This window comes from Hibiscus syriacus, unplaced genomic scaffold (genome assembly GCF_006381635.1).
Source record: "Hibiscus syriacus cultivar Baekdansim isolate YM2019G1 unplaced genomic scaffold, ASM638163v2 tig00110716_pilon, whole genome shotgun sequence".
Taxonomy (NCBI): Eukaryota; Viridiplantae; Streptophyta; class Magnoliopsida; order Malvales; family Malvaceae; genus Hibiscus; species Hibiscus syriacus.
Genome location: NW_024062835.1, coordinates 1,360,688 through 1,379,173, shown reverse-complemented (window position 1 = coordinate 1,379,173; position 18,486 = coordinate 1,360,688). Strand labels below are relative to the sequence as shown.

Here is an 18,486-nt window from a genome sequence, read left to right as displayed (position 1 = left end):
AACATCCAATATTCAAATACCTTGAATCCTAAAAGAACCAAAATACCTTGAACTTTAAGATAACTGGAGTAACCTCGACTGTTGAAGCGGCCTTTTATCCTAATGACTTAAAATAAGTGGATGTCCCTAGTAGATTTAGAAACATCGATAAACCTAAATGTTGTATCGCTATTTAAGGTGAATCACGACCCAAGTATGTCGGTCATTATGGATATTGTTGCAATTCTTAAATAAATTAAACACCACCGAAATATTTGTTTGTCTTGTGAAGATCTATCTGATGTTTGTTATAAACGAGGTTCATTCAACTAGTGCAATCAGTATTGGGGAGTGAATATCTATGAAGTATCTTGACCCAAATGATTGACAAGTATCACAGTGTTGGAATCTGATTAGTACGACTTGACTCAAGTCTGATGATTCGATATAATATTAAATATTGCAAATTTTCGCCCAATCATTATTATGTTAAATTACTAAGAATTCTCCAAGAATCAAATTTCCAAACGCTCCTGATTGCCTGAATAATGGAATTACTCTAGTTATATATGAATTTTAAATTATTCTGAAGTAAGGTTCCTGAATACCTTCCTGATGCACTTGAATCCTAAATGGTATTATATTATCAATTCCTAAATGTCTGATTAGTTCTGTTAGTAATCGAACCCTTTTTTATAGGGACAACATACTTGAAATCCGATAAATCTACAGAAATTCTATGTTTTACCTTCTTGATAATGATCAAATACCTTCGAAAAATAACTGAATATTCTGGTGTGTTCCCTACGTGCTATATGATTGTTTTATCTGTTTTGAAGTATGATTTATTGAAATTAATGATTTACTGATATACGGGTTGATTGTTTATGTACCATGGCTATCTGATATATGTTATATGATTACTTGTTTTCATTGGAAGATATGATTATACCGATTTATGGACCATTGAATTTACTGCTTACGGTGTGAATTATTTTATTGAAATATTGTTTTAGGTAGGATACTGGAGTAGGGAGGTTCAAACTCTGATCAAGCTGGTAATTCCTTACGGACCCAAGGCATTCCCTTAGGTTGGCTCCTAGGTCTATTGGGCCTAGGGTAAGTCCTTATAGATGCAGTTCTGGGGAACTACATATGGTGTACAGGTGGAGGAAATTCATGTGATTTAAATTAATACATAATCATTTTTACAATATTCTACTAGATATTGTATGGGTAGCAGTCTGGAGTACGGAGGTTCAACTCTGATCAAGTTAGTAATTCCTTACGGACCTAAGCTGACCCTTGGGTAAGCCATAGGCCCCAAGGTACTCCCTTATGGTGGCTCCTTTGCTTTGTGCTTAGGATAAGCCCTTATGGATGCAGTTCTAGGGGACTGCATATGGAGTATTAAGATGAAGGATATTATAGCGATTTTAAAATTTTGTTTTACTGAAATAAAATACTATTATTTTTAATCTATGATTTTATTTATTCTGGTTTCGTGGGAACACACTAGACATCCTATTCTGATCTCCTAAATTTGGTCCTCTGAATGTTTCCCCTGAATTGTAATCTTCATGTCTTTTACTTGAAGAAATATCAGTGGAACCTTAGCTCATCACAAAAACCTGTAGAAGCTTGAATCAATAAGGAAATTTTATACTTGCCTATTATTTGCATGTTCATCAGCATCACTTGGTAGTTCTGTATTATTGAGCTTCTCAAAGCTCACTCTTTTACTCACCATTTCAGGTTAAAGAATTGACCCAGTGCAGCTATTGACATCTATAATGGGAGTTCCTTTGTCTTGGTTTGCAGAATACGATACAATTGTAATTAGGGGGCATGTAGGTCACATTTGATTTTTATACTAAGTGTGAAACTTGTATGATTTTAATTATGATTGTAATATATAAATGGTTTTCTGAACTTGTATTTTATTTATAAATTGTTTTATGATTTTACATATTTTAACAAAAATTTTAATCTTTCCTGGATTTTTACTGTGGGTCGTTTCGGTGGCCTTAATATGACACCTCGGATCAGATCAGGCCACCCGTATCGGTCTGGGGGTGTTACAGTTCTCTAGATTACAACTAATCCAGTCTATCATGAGAAGACCAAGCATATAGAAATAGACTATCACTTTGTGAGGGAAAAGATTCAAGGACTTGTACCCACCACCATGCATATTGGAACAAAGGAGCAACTTGCTAACATAATGAAAGGCACTAGGCATACAACAACACGAGCATCTAGTTTACCAAATTGGGATTTGAAGACATTTCTCGATCATCAACTTCAGGGGAGTGTTGCAGAACTTACTTGTAGTTGGAAGTAACTTAGAAAGCAGTTGTTTGTTAGATTAGTAGTTAGTAGTAAAATATAGTCAAACAGTTGGCAAGATATGTATATATACGGGAACTTTGTAACTTCAATTAATAAGAAAGTTATGGTATTTCATGTACCACGTGCTATAATTTTCACTCTTTTAACACTTAAATGTATAACATATATCATATTTATTTATATAAAATAATATGATGCAAGATAATTAATAAATAAATTATATTAGAAACCAACAACAAGTTGGTTTAGTGAGATAAGGCAAGGATTTGTATCATGATGTTTGCGAATTGAATAAATTAGGTTGGGAGGGTTGCCCTTGTCTGTACAATACCCAATCCAGATTAGTCAATCAATAGATCAGATATCAGTGGTTATATCAAAAAATAAATAATTAAATAATATTAGATATATTTTATTTGTAAATAATAATAATTTCAATTTAATAATGAGTTTATCCAAACTAAACAATATCAAGTAATTAACCTGTATACAAACTAGTATAATTATATTACTAAAGCCAACTATATTTTATTATGTAATATTATGATAAAATTAAAAAGGATAAACTATAAGATTGGTCACTTTCTTCTAAATTTTTTAAACTTTTCCTCATTAAATTTATATATAATATATAGTCACTTTTGCTTTTATTTAATTAAGATGTGATCATTAATGGTTAACTGTGGTTAAACTTTTAACTACTTACTGATGTGAAATAGTGAGTTTTATAAAATTTAAATGTGTAAACTACACAAATGTCACTAATATTAGAGTAAATTTTTGTTTTCCCCACTAAAATTTCAAAAGTAAAAAATTGATCAATAAAATTTCAAATATATCCTTGAACAATGATTCTAAAATTTACCCCAAAAGCTTTCTAATTTTTCCCAATTTCTTCCAATATATACATATATAATAAATTTTAAAAATAAAAATTAGAAACTTTTTTTAACATGAAACAATCAAATATTTCCAATAATATACAAAAAAAATAAAAAGCTTTTAGAATAAACATATATAAAATCATTGTCCAATGAACTTTTGATACGTTAATAACCAATTTATACTTTCGATACTTTAGTAGAAAATGAAAATTCGATACTTTAGTAGAAAATGAAAACTTACTTAAACATTAGTACCTATTTGTGTAGTTTAATCATTTTAATGTTATATTTGTGCCACATCAACAACCATCAAAAGTCCAACGACGATTAATATTCAATGGTCATATCTTAATTAAATAAAAATGAAAGTGATTAAATTTTAATTAAATAAAAACAAAAGTGGCCAAATATTGTCTTTTTAATTCATTAAAGATAAATTTACAAAACTTAAACGAAAGTAATGAATCCTATAATTTACCCAATTAAAAATATCCAACTTGGGATTGGCATCACGCGCATGTTCTTTAACCAGCAAGTACATCTTTAGAACACGAGTAAGACCCAATACTAAATATACATCAAAAGCTGGAAAATGTAATCATGGATTAATTTTAAATTTCAGAATTTTTTTCTTAAATCTGTTCTGATGGTCTGTGATAAAGCCCAAACATGGTGAGGGAATGGATTCTAAGATTCCCTTTGATAAAAATGGCCATGGCACACACATCCCATGCAAAACGATTGTAGTTCGGCAATTAAGACCGATACCAGAAACAACAATGTAATCGGCGCTATAGCTATAAAATGAACAAATGTGCCAAATGACAAGCATCCTCATTTCTCAACTAAATGCAAGAACATCACAAACCATGTACAAACAAATCAAATGTTCTTTGTGATCACAGAAATTTGGGTAAGAAAAAGAAAAATATATCTACATAAAAACTGATTGAAATGCTAAATATATTTTAATCAGGGACTCGGTATACCTTATTCAATCTTCTATCTTTTCTGGCAAAATATAAAAAGCTTTACAAGGTCAACTAACCTCCTCTAGATCTCTTCATCAGCCAAAGGAGACTTCCCTTCAGTTTTGCATAACTATGCTGTCGAAACGAACATCTGAAATGAAAGAGAAAAAAATATAATCTAAGAGAAATAAATCATACGAAAATAGACTTGCCCAGGATGAGATTTCATTTATATGCTAATTAGTTTCAAGATGTCAGCTCGCTTTAACAAATCAAAGAGGAAAATGGTGTATGATTTCAAAGTCAAAGTTACGTAGTTAATATAGATATTAACTTGCATATTATTGGCTTTTTATATTTATATATATAGGTAATGTTGATAAATAAAATACAAGAAAACATTCTTTTTTTAATATTTTACATGGTATCATATGTGCTAAAGTAATTTTAGGGTTTTTCGTTCATCACAAATTTTTTTGCTGTTTTGGGTGAATAGTTACTATCGAAATTCAAATGGCAAGCTTGGGAGCTTTTTCTTTCGACGCAGACAGTCTCCAAATTTCGATCATCAAAGGCTCAACGCATGAGCTACATGGACCACCACTGCTTCACGCACCAGCAAGTGAAAGAACATGTTTTTTTACACTGCTTTCTTCCTCCAATGTCGGCTACCAATTCCAACCACACCCCTGTGGTGGTTTCCTGTTTCCGATTCGTATCATTCTATTTTCTATAGGAAGTCAGACGGATGTTAAAAAGTCTGATGGTTTTGTAACTCTAGTAGAATTTCATCTCTGAAATCTGTTATCCATGCTTAGTTTCATACCAAAGACATGGATGTTAAAATATTTATTGGGTAACAAAGAGTTATGGATGCTAAAATATTTATTGGGAGTTGAACGTATCAAAGAGTGTGAATGGAATCTTTCAATCCTAGAGGAAAACCGTGCTCGACTTACTATCGGGTCGGGAAAATTAGGTGTCAAACCATGTAATACTCCAATGGTTCCCAATTTACAATAATAAATTATTTTATTGAATAAAAACTTACACTAATAATAAGTGTTGCTTAACATTAGAAATTTTATCATCATTTTAATTTTATATTCAACATAAAACAATACTTTTATATTAATTTAATATAATTTACACATGAAATAGATGTAACTGTCAAATTTTGTTAACATGCACTTCATTAGTTTTTGTTTAACCAACAACTATTTGTTAAAAAAATAAACAGTATGTGCAACTTATGTAACAGAAATTACTGTTCAAATAAAAGTTCCAACGCCATGAAACAGTCGGTAACTGTAGGTGTAATTTACTAATTTTGTCAAATATTCAGAGGTAACAAACTTGAAAGGAAAACCTATTCTATGATAGAGAGGGAAGCTACCTGCAAACTTTTTGTATGAGTTATTAAGCAAACTAGCTCTGGGCACACTCAAATGGATGCAAGGATCCTTCAGTAAATTCATGCATACGTAACCGCTCCAAAAGTTCAAAGGGCCTGCAATTAACATTTTACCAACCTTGCATATAATTCTAATAAGGAAATTTGATTCAAGAAGCATGATTACAAGCACAGGGTTATTCAAACAACGATCAGCATAACGAGTACAAACTTGGAAGTCCAAACCATATCTAGTCTGAAGTAGACTAATTCAATTTCCATCTTCCTAAGACCTTTTCTTCTGGGAACAACTTTTGATGGTAAGACAGCTCAAGTCAGTATCTTATTGTAATGACATTTTCAAGAAACAATCTTATTGGTAGTAATGAGAGTTCTTTTGAATTATCTCATCTGCAATTCGCAGATGGTCTCATCATTTTCTGTGGTGCCTCGAAGATGCAGATATTAAATGTTAAGAGGGTTCTAAAAGTTTTTGAAGTCATATCTGGCCTTCAACTGAAACTAAATAAAAGCAGATTATTTGGAATTAATACTACTGAAGAGGAGGTCGAGGAGTGGGCGAGGGCTATTGGTTGTCAGTTGGTTGTTTTCCGGTTGTTCAAAAATTCTACAAGAAGCTTGCAGGTTGGAAGGCATCAACACTTTCATTGGCAGGGAGATTGGTCTTGGTAAAGGCGGTTCTTTGTTCGCTTCGGACTTATTATTTGTCCTTATTTAAGATTCCTTCCTCAGTCAATAAAAAACTTAATTCCATTATGTCTAAGTTTTTATGGGGAGGGGGAATTTAGAAAAATAAGATTCATTGGGTTAAATGGTCCACTGTGTGTAAATCTAAGAATGAGGGAGGTTTGGGTGTGTTGGATCTCAACAATATGAACAGAGCTCTTTTAGGAAAATGGTCTTGGAGGTTTGCTAATGATAGGAAGTCAGTTTGGAGGAAGATGATATGCAGCAAATACAATTTCGACTCGACCTTATTATTGTTTAACAGCAAGGTTCTAGCTCAAGCTTATTGGCTTTGGAAATCGGTGGTGAATAATCATTTTAAAGAAGACTTATTTGGTTCCAAGTTTCGCAGCCTGTGCAGAATCCAAGTAGGAAATGGAGAGAATATTCAGTTTTGGCAGGACAATTGGGCGCTGGACTCTCCGCTCAAGGATATCTTCCCTAGGTTGTTTTCCCTTTCTTTAAATAAGAGTGGCAAATTAATAGAGTTTGGTGAGTTTCGATCAATGGGTTGGTTTTGGTATGTACAGATGAGGAGAAATTTGACAGATTGGGAAGTGGAACAGTGGTCAGTTTTGATGTCAATCATCACTAAATATGGCTTGTTGGAATTGTCCTATGATGGTATGATTTGGAGAGGTAATGGGGTTGGTGCCTACTCTGTTAATTCGTGTGTTAAGGTGTGTTCATCAGGTTCGGAGGCTATTCATTTTTGGAAGAACATCATGTGGAGGGGATTGGTGCCTCCAAGAGTGGAGTCTTTTATGTGGCAGGTTGTTCTTCAGAAACTGGCAGTTAAGACAGAATTGGTTAAGAGAGGTGTTTCGGGAATTGAGGATGTTTTATGTCCATTGTGTAAGTTGGCGGAGGATCTTCCTCTCATATATTCTTTTCCTGTTCTGTTGCGTGAACATTATGGAACAAATTCATGAAGTTTTGGAAACTCAATTCGGTTTTTCATGAAAATGCTCAGAGCTTTCTTCTAGCTTGGGAAGAATTGAAGTCTAGTTCTGTTATTTGGCCCTTTATTCTAGGCGTCGTTCTTTGGACCATTTGGAAATTCAAGAATCCATTGTGTTCGAAAGGGGGAAGATAGACCAAACCGACTAATTTTTCATAGCAAGATTTAGGCTTGCTTCATGGTTCTTAGCTAAGTTCAAAGAGATTTCTATTCCTAAGGACTCTCTTATCAGTGATCCTTCCCTAGGGGATTTAAGTTCGTCCGTCAGCAAATCGATTGTCACTAAGCTTCCTTGGTCCCCTCTTCCTAAGGGATTCATTAAATTGAATGTGGATGCTGCAACCAGCGGTGACTGAAAGAGAAGTGGAATAGGTGGTATTTTAAGAGACGATGCAAGTTCGATTATAGGTTCTTTCCATGAGGCTTCAGGCCCGGGTCCACCTACTTTAATGGAGCTAAACGCTGTTCAGAAGGGTTTATCTTTTTTTTATTCTTTTCGAGGGTGTATTAAGGGTCGGTTAATAATTGAAAGTGATAGTAAGGTGGCAGTGGAATGGGTTAAGAATGTTGAAAAATGTCCTGATGTGTATGTTATAATTGTCAAGGATATGCTGATAGGGGGTTTTTAACGAGGCCTCTTTTTATAAAAAAAAGGATATTGCTGATAGGCTAAAAGATTTGGAGGGTGTAATTAGATGGGTTGCTAGGACAGCTAATATAGAGGCAGATGGCTTAGCTAAGGCTGGAATTGGCTAATTAGAGTGTTGTTGTTAGGGGTATTTGTTTTTGGTTTTCGGGTTGTTTTGTACGGGGTTATTCTTGATGTTTTTAAACTTTATGTATCCATCTTATTATTAATGAATTCTAAGGCACTCTTTTCCTCCTTCCGTTGATTAAGGAGCTTCTCTACGAGCTCCATTAATCATGAAGGGGGTTTTTAACGAGGCCTTCACTTCTTATAAAAAAAAAGAAATTAGTAAGACAAGATAAAGATCTCTATGAAATTTTCATTTCGGTAAATGCTGTATGTACGAGATTCAAAACCCTAATGAGCCTAGGTGTATCCTTATGAGAAGTATAATAACTATATTGTTGTGAATAATCAGACGGTAATTCACATATAAAATTTTCATCTTATAAAAACGATATAGAAAAGCTCGTCAACTAGAAAAGTATCCTACCATAAAGCCAGTTAACATTTGCCCGCTGATTTTGCTACAGGGATAGGGACCGTTGTATATTGTAGGATGAGATTTTCAGTACTTCGACATTGGAGCACGAAAAACAATTGACGGGAAATAAATCCTAGACTATAAAATTTGTATTCTCATCCATGCAGAAGACAGGCTTGAATCAACTACCAGAATGATTAACCATATAAACAATGAGCATCAATCACCAGAATGATCAACCAGAACAAGAAAGAGAAAGAGGGAAGGGGAACTAAAGATGGGACATCCACAAATCATTATTTTTTGTCATTTGAAACATATTCCATTTTAAAAACATAATAATACTATTTATAGTGCTTACAGGATAGCCTCACGATTGAGACACAATTTGCGTTGATTATTTTCCATGGCCTCTAACACATTTGAAGTTTCTGGCCCTGCTGACCCCCCAGCAACCATTGATGGAACAGCAGCAGTTGGACTCCAAAGCTAACACCATTTTTCAGCTAAAATTAGAGATTTATCTTGAATACCGCATATGATACTCTTTCCATAGTACTTGAAGCTCACCTTTATGGTGTTATCAATCCCACTGGTCGCAACAAAGCAATCAAATGGATGGCACTGAACACAATTTACAACTGCGGAGAAAAGCAGAGATTTTACAGCAAATAAGAAACAATAGGGTGAAAGTACTGTCCACCAGGCAAGTTAGGAGTGGAGAGGAGAAATATTACCAGCCCCATCTCCAAGAAGCATTTTTATCAATCTACCAGTTCGCTTCTCCCAAATAAACCACCTCCCATCGTCACTCCCACTAGCAACATATTCACCTACAAATCAATCAGAGGATGCTATCATAGTTGTTTCACTGATAAAGTTGCATGTTCATAGTCATGACCAACAGTTTTTCTGCTACAGTAATTGATGACACATTTTTGGCAAACAAAGGATTAACAACCACCACAATCGAAAAGAAATTTGATTGAAAGAAAATCAGGTTTCCTGAGGCTATAGGACACTTCATCCTGAAGCCCCTTTCCATTTGGCATCAGATACTGCACATGCCAAAGTAAAGACCATACTTGACAGCAGCTATTATAATTCATAAAAGAAGCAATTGAGATGTTACTTGATCACAATTTATTTGTTACACAACAAATGTCCAAGAAGAAAAATGAGTGAATTCCATAAAAGACTTGTAGAGCCCATTCACATTCAATGAATCCTTCGAGAGGCGGATTGCACTACAAATTTTATTGCAGAAAAAAATATTTCAGTTTAATATTCATAAACCACCCAAAGACTGCCGTAATTCTTTCAATTTATATCATCAAAAGATAGAAAGTCACCACAACCTCATTTCCCTTCTAAAACAGCACTAGAACTCACTGTAGAAGTAAAATGATGATCCTCAGATAAAACAAACAAATTTGACATAAGGGTTTAATTTAATGATGTGTAACAAATTAAAAAAAATATAAGCAATTTTTTTTGAAGAACGAAATACTAATAAAAGGCACAAATTCAACTCCACAAAGCAAACTCTAAAGAGCTTGTAAGAAAGAAATGGGAAAAACAAAAGAATTACAATTGCAGATAAAAATATAGATAAGATGATATGATGATGTACCACTCTGACCAAGGAAACTGGCTTGTTTGATGTCAGTTCCAACGTTGCAGTGGCCAACAAATCTCTGCTTCATATCAGTAACTGCCTCAGGCTACAAAAGCATGAAAAAGAAATCGAAAGCTTGATCAATAAGTCCGTTGCAAGAAATATAATTATAAACCTGGCCAAATGGAAGCAAACATGTAACAGTAAACAAAATTTTTTTTGCAAACTACCATCATTATAGGCCAGTAATCTTTGGACATTTATCAGATACTAATACATTAATGCACATCATAAGTCAAAGCAATAGGAAAGTCAACTGTTCCAAGGAGACAACAAACAGAGTCTAGCAACATCACCAGTGACAGATACAGCCATGCCCAGATAATTAATACACGACTGCAGTTACTTTCAAGATAATATTTCGATAATGAAATAACTAAATAGGAGAAACTTCTTATCAAAAGTTGAATCATTTAAAAAATTAGACAGGGGATGAGAACATATACCTGATAAGCTGCTCTCCCATTTTGTGATGACAAGGATGGAGATTCAGATGTACCGTTTGGACCAGTTTCCCTCGTTGAATCACCTCTTCGATGAATTCTAAGATTTAAACTTCCATGTAACATGTTGGGTTCAACATCTTGGCCTTCATCACCTGATATTGAGGTTTCAAAATCTAATTCCATCTCTTCATCATAATCAGAATCTTCTCTATCAGATCTTGGCCCATCTTGTGAAGCATCACTGTTAGCTTCCGAGCGATACAGTATGTCACTTAAAGACAATCCCCTTCCAGTCCGAGGTTCAGACTTAGGTGCCACTTCACTAGCTTTGTTTTTCTTTCCAGCTTCAGCTTTTTTAAAAATAATAATAGTAAATAAATAAAATAAATAGAAGTCAGACAAAAGAAACGTGCATAGCAGCAGAAGTTAGCATATGCAACAACTACAGTGATTCAGTGTGATCAACTTAAAAAACATGAAATATAAGCATGCTACACGTACACTTGAATCTTGATCAGTCACAGGCCTAACAGCAAACGGAAGTTAAGCAAAGAATGGAACAAAAGGATTAGGAAAAAAGGTCAAAGAGTTGATGAAAAAGAGGAAAATAAAATCAGTTCAGGACTTCCACTTCTAAGAACATAGCATCTACCATACAATGAAATGAACTGATCATATAAGAAAAGACTCGTACAAATATAACTAAGAAAAAACAAGCGATATTTCAGTCAACACTTTAACCTAACATTGCTTTTCAGTAAGAGTAAGACGAATAACCCATGATAGAATTGCCAACACACGTATATATACACAAGACAACTTCGGGGTAAGAGATGAGACAGTTCAATAGGGATTAAGATAAGCATGTACAAGAGACAAACCAACTGCAAGATGTTTCTTTACGTTCTCCACTTTCTCGGCTGCCATAGTATCAGATGGAGATAAACATTGCGCCGCAACAACAAAGTTTAAAGCTTCTTTATGTTTTCCTAACTGCACAATAGGAAAACCAAATGACAAAAAATAAAGATATAGTTTCAGCAACTTCACATGAAGAGACAACCATATCACAGTCTTAAATGGTTGCCAATTGGTCTTTCAATAGCCCAAATTTTCCTTTTGGAAAAATGAAAAGCATTAAATGATCTCACAATATGATGTATCTTTATATACAACAGCACAACTTAAATACTCACTGCCTGATATTGATCTAGAGCAAAATATACACAAATGACTTACAATTTGGTATTCAAATTACAGTTGGATATTGTATGTGTCAGAGTGAAAATCAAGCCAGAGCCACTGGCTTTACTTTATTCACCTCTTAGGATATAAAATCGGTAATTCAATGACATTATCTAAATGTAAAATCAAACAATGGATGATATTTTGAATTTTCCCACGAAAGCATTTGACAAACTTCAGTTTTGTTTCCACCAGTAGATGCAAGGATTTTGGAAGGATAAAAGAAAAATGCTTGTTGGGCAGAAACCCAACTTAGCATTAAGCTTAATGATCTAAAATGTTCTCAGCAACCCAAAGCAATAAGTCAATTGTTCAGATACACCAACATGTTTAGAACTCCACTGCACCTGGTACTGCAGATTACCTGTTCTAAAGCCTCAGCCATGCAGTAATGAGCTCTAAAGGAAGAATTGTCTATTCTTCGAGCATCATGGCAATCCCTAATGGCCATATGGGCATCATTTTTCCACTTTCGCTGCAAAAGGAGACCAGCCAATATTAATTTTGCATCAAATAGATGAAATGCTCCATTAAGATTATCCAAAAGAAGTAAACAATGAACCTGCAACAACAAGGCTGCACGCGTACAAAAACATTCATGCCTCAGTGAGAGGTCAATATCACCACTATATCCATCCAAGACTTCATTGCATGCCTCAATAGCATGGAAAATATTTGTCCTCTCCTCTAACGATCTTTTAGCAATTTCAACCAACATCCTGCATTTTTCAACCTGTAACTGCCATGTTAGGTTGTAGCTGAAATACATATCAACACAATAAGTTGCATGAAAAGTTACCACAATTCCCATACAACTAAAACAAGAACATAAAGGATGCATACTCTAGCAGCATTGTTGCTTCTTCTCTGGAGACCATTTTCAAAGGAACTAGAAACAAATGATTGATTCTGTAGTTTATTTGGTACAGGAGTGAAGGTCATCAATTTTGAAGCATCTCCTGATGTATATTGCATTGAGCTCCCACTATCTGCCAATTATGGAAGTAAGAAACAAATGTTCAGCCAAAGAAATGAGTTGTATATTGCAGCTATCATATATATGCTGACGTGATGAATATGCACTTGTTCATGAAAATGCAACCCAGAAGGATCTGAGAGGAAGGGAGACAAGAGAAGAACTAAGCCAAGTTGCATTTTCAGGTACATATAAACTTTCACATGTCATCTCTATGCAACAAAACACCTAAAACAGAACAAAATAAGAGCCCATCCTTTCCGCTTCAATGAATCCCCCACTAGGTTCACTTCTTTACACAAAACTAGAACTATCAAGTCAGGCAAGGAAGCTCCTTAAAGAAGATAAACATAAAAAGGAACACCAATAAACTGAACCATCTCTCTACGCTAGAAGTAGAGAATTTTGAATATGCTTACCATGATTTATGTCCATTAGATATACATGCTCCCCACTATAGCTGAGAAGAACCTCTTCTCCATTAGGGCTAAATGTAACATGAGTTAAGTGCAAACTAGAAGGTCCCTGAAGAGCAAATGGGAAAAAGAAGATTGAATTCATATAACAATATATTACTCAGAACCAGCAGTTACATTAGTTTAACATATAACGGCACATCAAACAAAAACAACATTAGTAATGCTAATACCAATTGAAAACAATTAGCAGATTATAACTAAAAAAATTCCACAAAAACTTTTTCCTTGAGCAAACTATTTAATGGTGACCTAATGAAGATAAAAACAAGATAAGTTCGCTCATCAAAGAGAAAGAAAAGGAGAATTATTATCATTTGCAAAATGAGTTGTTACATCATTCTAGATAAACTTGGTTTTATCAGTAGAAATACTAAAATTAGCCAAGGCATTTCAAAAAAAAAAACAAGTGTAAGAACTAACAAATGAATTCGAAACTAACACGGTCAGAGAGATGCATTGGGCAGAAATAATTAACACAAGTAGGTGGAGACATCCTTTTGCGGCAGGAGGTCAGTGGTGGCAGCATCCTTCTATCATATAGACGAGCAAATGCATCACTGCAAACATTCGAAGACAAGATGAATGGTTAAAATATGTGTGTGTGTGTGTGTGTGCGTGCGCGCACGTGTGTGTGAAAAGAATGATTAGAAACATACCTCCCACCAACAAGGAGCAAGTGAGGTCTAGTAGAACTGATATCACAAGATTTTATGGCTAGAGTATGTTTAGGTGGATCAGCTAGTGACCTCTTTGCTCCACAACGCAAGTCAAGCTGCCAAAGAAATTTTAAAAAGGAAAGATTTAAAATGATTCACAGTTTGGGGGATATGGTCGAATATAAGACCACTACGATAAAAGTACGTAAACTATCAGTTAAATTTGCCGATTCTACAATGCCAAGCTAGAGAATTCCCAGCAAAGACAGATTGTCAGATAGAACTCAAAATTGTCAAGCTACACCAATAACCGAATGACCTTGAGGCGATAATCCATTGAATTAAGAATCAAGGGGTGTCGGTCCGTCCACATATGCTTAAAGTCCAATTAAGCTTTCTAGAATAGTGGCAAAAGTAACATTATGAGCAGTGTCATCCAGACCATATCTACATGGTAAAAACATATTTTAATTTAGGTCCAAACGCATCCAGGATTCTATAGGGTTACAACCATACAAAAAGGCAAATTGAATGATTGTAGGTTTTCAATCCCACAAAAAACAAAATCAGATTTCCATCAACCAAGCATCCTGATTGCAAAGAGCAGAGAGAGAAACAGATGGTTATTCCACATCCATGGAACTTTAATGCCCATATAGAATTTACTGATGGGGAAATCAAAGTCATATAACAACCATGGGAACATACTCAAATGAAGACAAGTAAAAACTCGCAAACCTTTAGAACATGCATTTCAGGAATACCGTAATAGTTGCAATCAAAATTCCACACTGACTAGGTAGCACTATAACTTCAACAAACAAATATCTCATAGAAAAATCTAGAACATAGAAATTAATGAAAGGTATTATCATGTGATGCAAGTCTCACAAGAACATTGCGACACTCTTGGTGAGAAGAACCTGCTGGAGGACAAGAAGTGCCCTCCCTTAAATCATGTTGTCTGAGAGTTCCATCTTCACTTGCACTCCAAACCACGTTGGGGTTCCCAACTTCAACCTGAAATTGGAAGAAGTAAATATGACAAAGTGAAGCAATCAAGGAACACTTATGTCACCATGTAAAGAAACATTAATTTTGAATATTTTACAACTCCCCATGTTTTGGGTCCAGTTAAATCATTACTACATTTTTCACACATATGTGCAATAAACCTCACCGCTAGTTTTTTAACTCTTCTTGTGTGACACTGATAGAGTGCTGATGGAGTAGCAGCACCATCATTGAACCCTCTCCCATTCAAGCGAGAAAAATTAAATAATCGAACCTGCAAACAATAAGCTGTTCAAGTTATTGATGATATTGATACCTAATAGGAACACAATAAGACTCCAGCATAGAAACCTTGTTTAACAAATTCCAAAAAGTTACCTCCGCGTCACCAGCACCAGAGGCCACAAGTTCATCAGAAGTTTCAGGAATGAATTTTGTACAGAATATGTTAGCAGAATGTCCTGTCTCTATAGAATGCAAAGGTTTCTGACTAGAGTAGCCCCAAATATTAATCTGAAAAATGTAATTGACCAAGAAACTTTATATATTTCCATAAAATCAATACCCCTCAAAAAATTGTTCTTCACACACCTTTATCAACACATGAGCCAACAAGTTCAGCCCATTTGAGACCCCTAATCCAACACTTAATATCCTCTTTCTTGTAATCAAATCCATATTTGATGTAAAAGAATTTAAAATCACTCCCATCATTACCTTGTAGCCACAATAAGTTGAATGACAAGGCTGACCAATCCTTGGGCAAAACGTAAAAGTTTTTACATTCTAAAATATTGAACTTGGACACCCTGTCAGATGATATATAATTTTTTTTGGCCAGAAGATGATATATAAAATATTTATATACATCAGTACACACGAATAGCACTTGATACTACAAGACTTAATTAAGATTTCACAAACATGTTGAAACCAACTCCATATAAATAGTAAAACTAAAATAACAAGATCATAGTGATGCTATAATGACCAGGAATTAGTAAAACCAAAATAACAAGATTATAGTGATGCTATAATGACCAGGAATAGGTTGGCTCAGATTTTCAATTGTATTCATTTTCAAGTTGCCTATAACAATGCACAGAAGTTTATACTCGGTGGAAAAATAAAGATGAATCGTACTTGTGCATCATCAGAACCAGAAATTAAAAGTGAACCATTTGAGTTCCAAGCTATAGCATTTACACAACCCTGATGTCCCTGGTATACAATGAACAGAGGAGGATTTTAGAAGAAAAAAATATAAGTAAAGCAAGAAGTCACCATGTTCAAGCCTTCCAAGGAATATATCGCAACTAGAAGTACTAAAACAAAATAGAAATGGGAACCTGCTGCATGGGACTGTAGTAAATGTAGCAAAGTAACTAAATCAATGCATAACATGCAATGTAATCTAGGAAGCCACCAAATGCAGACGTGCAAACAACCAACCATGCTGAAATATCATTACTAGTCTGAGATGCGTCATGAAATAAAAGTGCATATTTTTTAAAAATTTGCAAGCATCAAAGAGGATAAAGAATAAAAAAGATCGTTATCACTATAAGAAGTTAAGCGTGATAATTATGAAAGCTTTCCAAATGAAACTACCTCCAATTCTTGTTCCAATGCAAGCCTCCGAATCAGAGAGGAATGCGTATGCAAACTATGATCAACATCCTACAACACATAAAATTCTCTTATTATATAAAGCACTCTTATTATTGTCTCAACTGAACAAATTTCTTTTTCAACAGCATATACATGTAATTAATAACAGGACATGCAATTCTCAGGTGAAGAACAAACAACAAGGTTCAACACTTCAATTCTTAATCAAAATTTCAATAATAAGCACATATACATATTATATTCAGTAATTCCCAAGCAATTGCTCAAATTCTCAATCACAAAAAAATAAATACAAAAAAGAAAAAAATCTTAAATCAGAAATTCCTCAAGAACTGCAGGCCGCAACAACAAACGGAACGCAAAATAAAAATAAAAGTGAGAATTAAAATGATTAGGTTTGAAGATAGAAACAAAAGAGAGAGCGATAAAATACGCGGCAGTTCTGGCGGATGTCGATGGTCCTGCCGTCGAGTAGATTACATATGTTGCCGTCGTGAAAAGGCCACTCCTCCATTGAGTATTACTTCAAAAACAAAACTAAAACTGGAAAGATATTCGACAAAATCTAGCTCCGATCGGCACGGACAACGGTAGCCGGCGATGATAAAAGCGGTTGTTAAAAAAAACAGCTAGGCTACCAGTATAAGCGCAATGGTTTTCGCCAGAAAAATATATATATATATATATATATATATATATACGCTAAATGGCTTTTTTTTCAGACACGGATGAAATGCTTTCGCCTCGTATGCGTTTCCCAAAATTTCTACACTTCTCTACAAGTATGAATAAATAAATAGTAATAAAATAATGATTATTATGTGATAATAATTTTGGGGTAAATTACACACAGAGATCACTGAATTTTATTTTCTCTCCTATTTTACTCACTGTGCTTTTAATATTTCTACTTTACTCATTAAACTTTCTAATCGCTCCTATTTTAATCATTTGTCGTTAACTATTTAATGATGTTATGACATGACACAAGCATCAAAACGACGTCGTTTTGAAAAACTCAATTTTATATCAAAACGACGTTGTTTCGAATCCTCTAAAATCCTTTTTTCTTCTTCATTTTCTTCTTTTTCCCCTACTTTCTCTCTAATTTACAAATAATTTAAACGGTTGTCACCATTGGACACCACATCATTTTTCATTTCGACCACCATCTATTATCGTTGATGGTGATCGTTGAATCCCAAATTTTCATACAGACTATTTTTCATCTCCCGAACATAAATCCGATGTCATTTTCACCCAAAAAAAGCAAAGTCAATGGATCTAAGCCAAAGTCTTCGACTTTCTTTGTTTTTGAACATCTTTCTCCGCCGTTAAATCAACGCCAAATCAAGATATGGTGGTGTTCACACTTTCGTCATTCTCTTTTTCTTTTGTTTTTCATATTTTTTTTCTTTTTTCTTTTTTCTACTCTTTTTGTTGTTGTTAATGGTTATGATATTATGTGTTTGGTTAAATATTTAGATTAGTGTTTGATTTTACAATGAGTGATTAAAACAAATTTTGGGTGTGTTATAGGTTTGGTAGTAGTGTAATAGAGGTGGTTGAGAGAATAAGAAGAGTAAAATGGTGGGTGGTACTGGTTTTACGGTTATGATGGTTGTGGGTTGAGAGATTTCTTTTACATTACTTTGGGTTCAAACGAAAATGGTTGATTTGGATCGAAAGGCGGCAAAACAACCGGAGATAACGGGTAGCATAGGGTGGCCGATGGAACGGAAAATTTAATGAGAAGACAATTAAAATTACATTAATAAAAAATAATAAAAATCCACACGATAGCTCAAAAAATAAAAAAAATAATAATATGTCATCACAATATTAAAAAGACAATAGGGGAATGACAAAAAAAATCAATCTTCAAAGTTTAGTGAGTAAAT

At 34.3% G+C, this 18,486-nt stretch overlaps 1 protein-coding gene across 3 annotated transcripts; it reads right to left on the bottom strand.

Moving 5' to 3' along the window:
• Positions 1–4,194: 4,194 nt before the first annotated feature.
• LOC120138953 (WD and tetratricopeptide repeats protein 1-like) lies at positions 4,195–17,250 on the bottom strand. 3 transcript variants are annotated; one of them, XM_039154334.1, is made up of 20 exons: positions 17,019–17,250; positions 16,565–16,633; positions 16,097–16,174; positions 15,332–15,466; positions 15,120–15,227; positions 14,831–14,959; positions 13,940–14,055; positions 13,723–13,840; positions 13,224–13,329; positions 12,672–12,817; positions 12,391–12,561; positions 12,193–12,303; positions 11,465–11,576; positions 10,584–10,933; positions 10,093–10,183; positions 9,197–9,292; positions 9,030–9,100; positions 8,821–8,948; positions 5,583–5,696; positions 4,195–4,337 (listed from the first exon to the last, which is right to left on the bottom strand). In XM_039154334.1, the coding sequence occupies exons 1-19, from the start codon at positions 17,097–17,099 to the stop codon at positions 5,615–5,617; spliced, it is 2,298 nt and encodes a 765-aa protein (XP_039010265.1). In that variant the 5' UTR covers positions 17,100–17,250; the 3' UTR covers positions 4,195–4,337; positions 5,583–5,614. The 3 variants fall into 3 exon arrangements, with proteins under 3 accessions (XP_039010265.1, XP_039010266.1, XP_039010267.1); XM_039154335.1 differs by having other exon boundaries at positions 10,584–10,927; XM_039154336.1 differs by lacking the exons at positions 13,723–13,840; positions 13,940–14,055.
• Between the last annotated feature and the right edge of the window lie 1,236 nt (positions 17,251–18,486).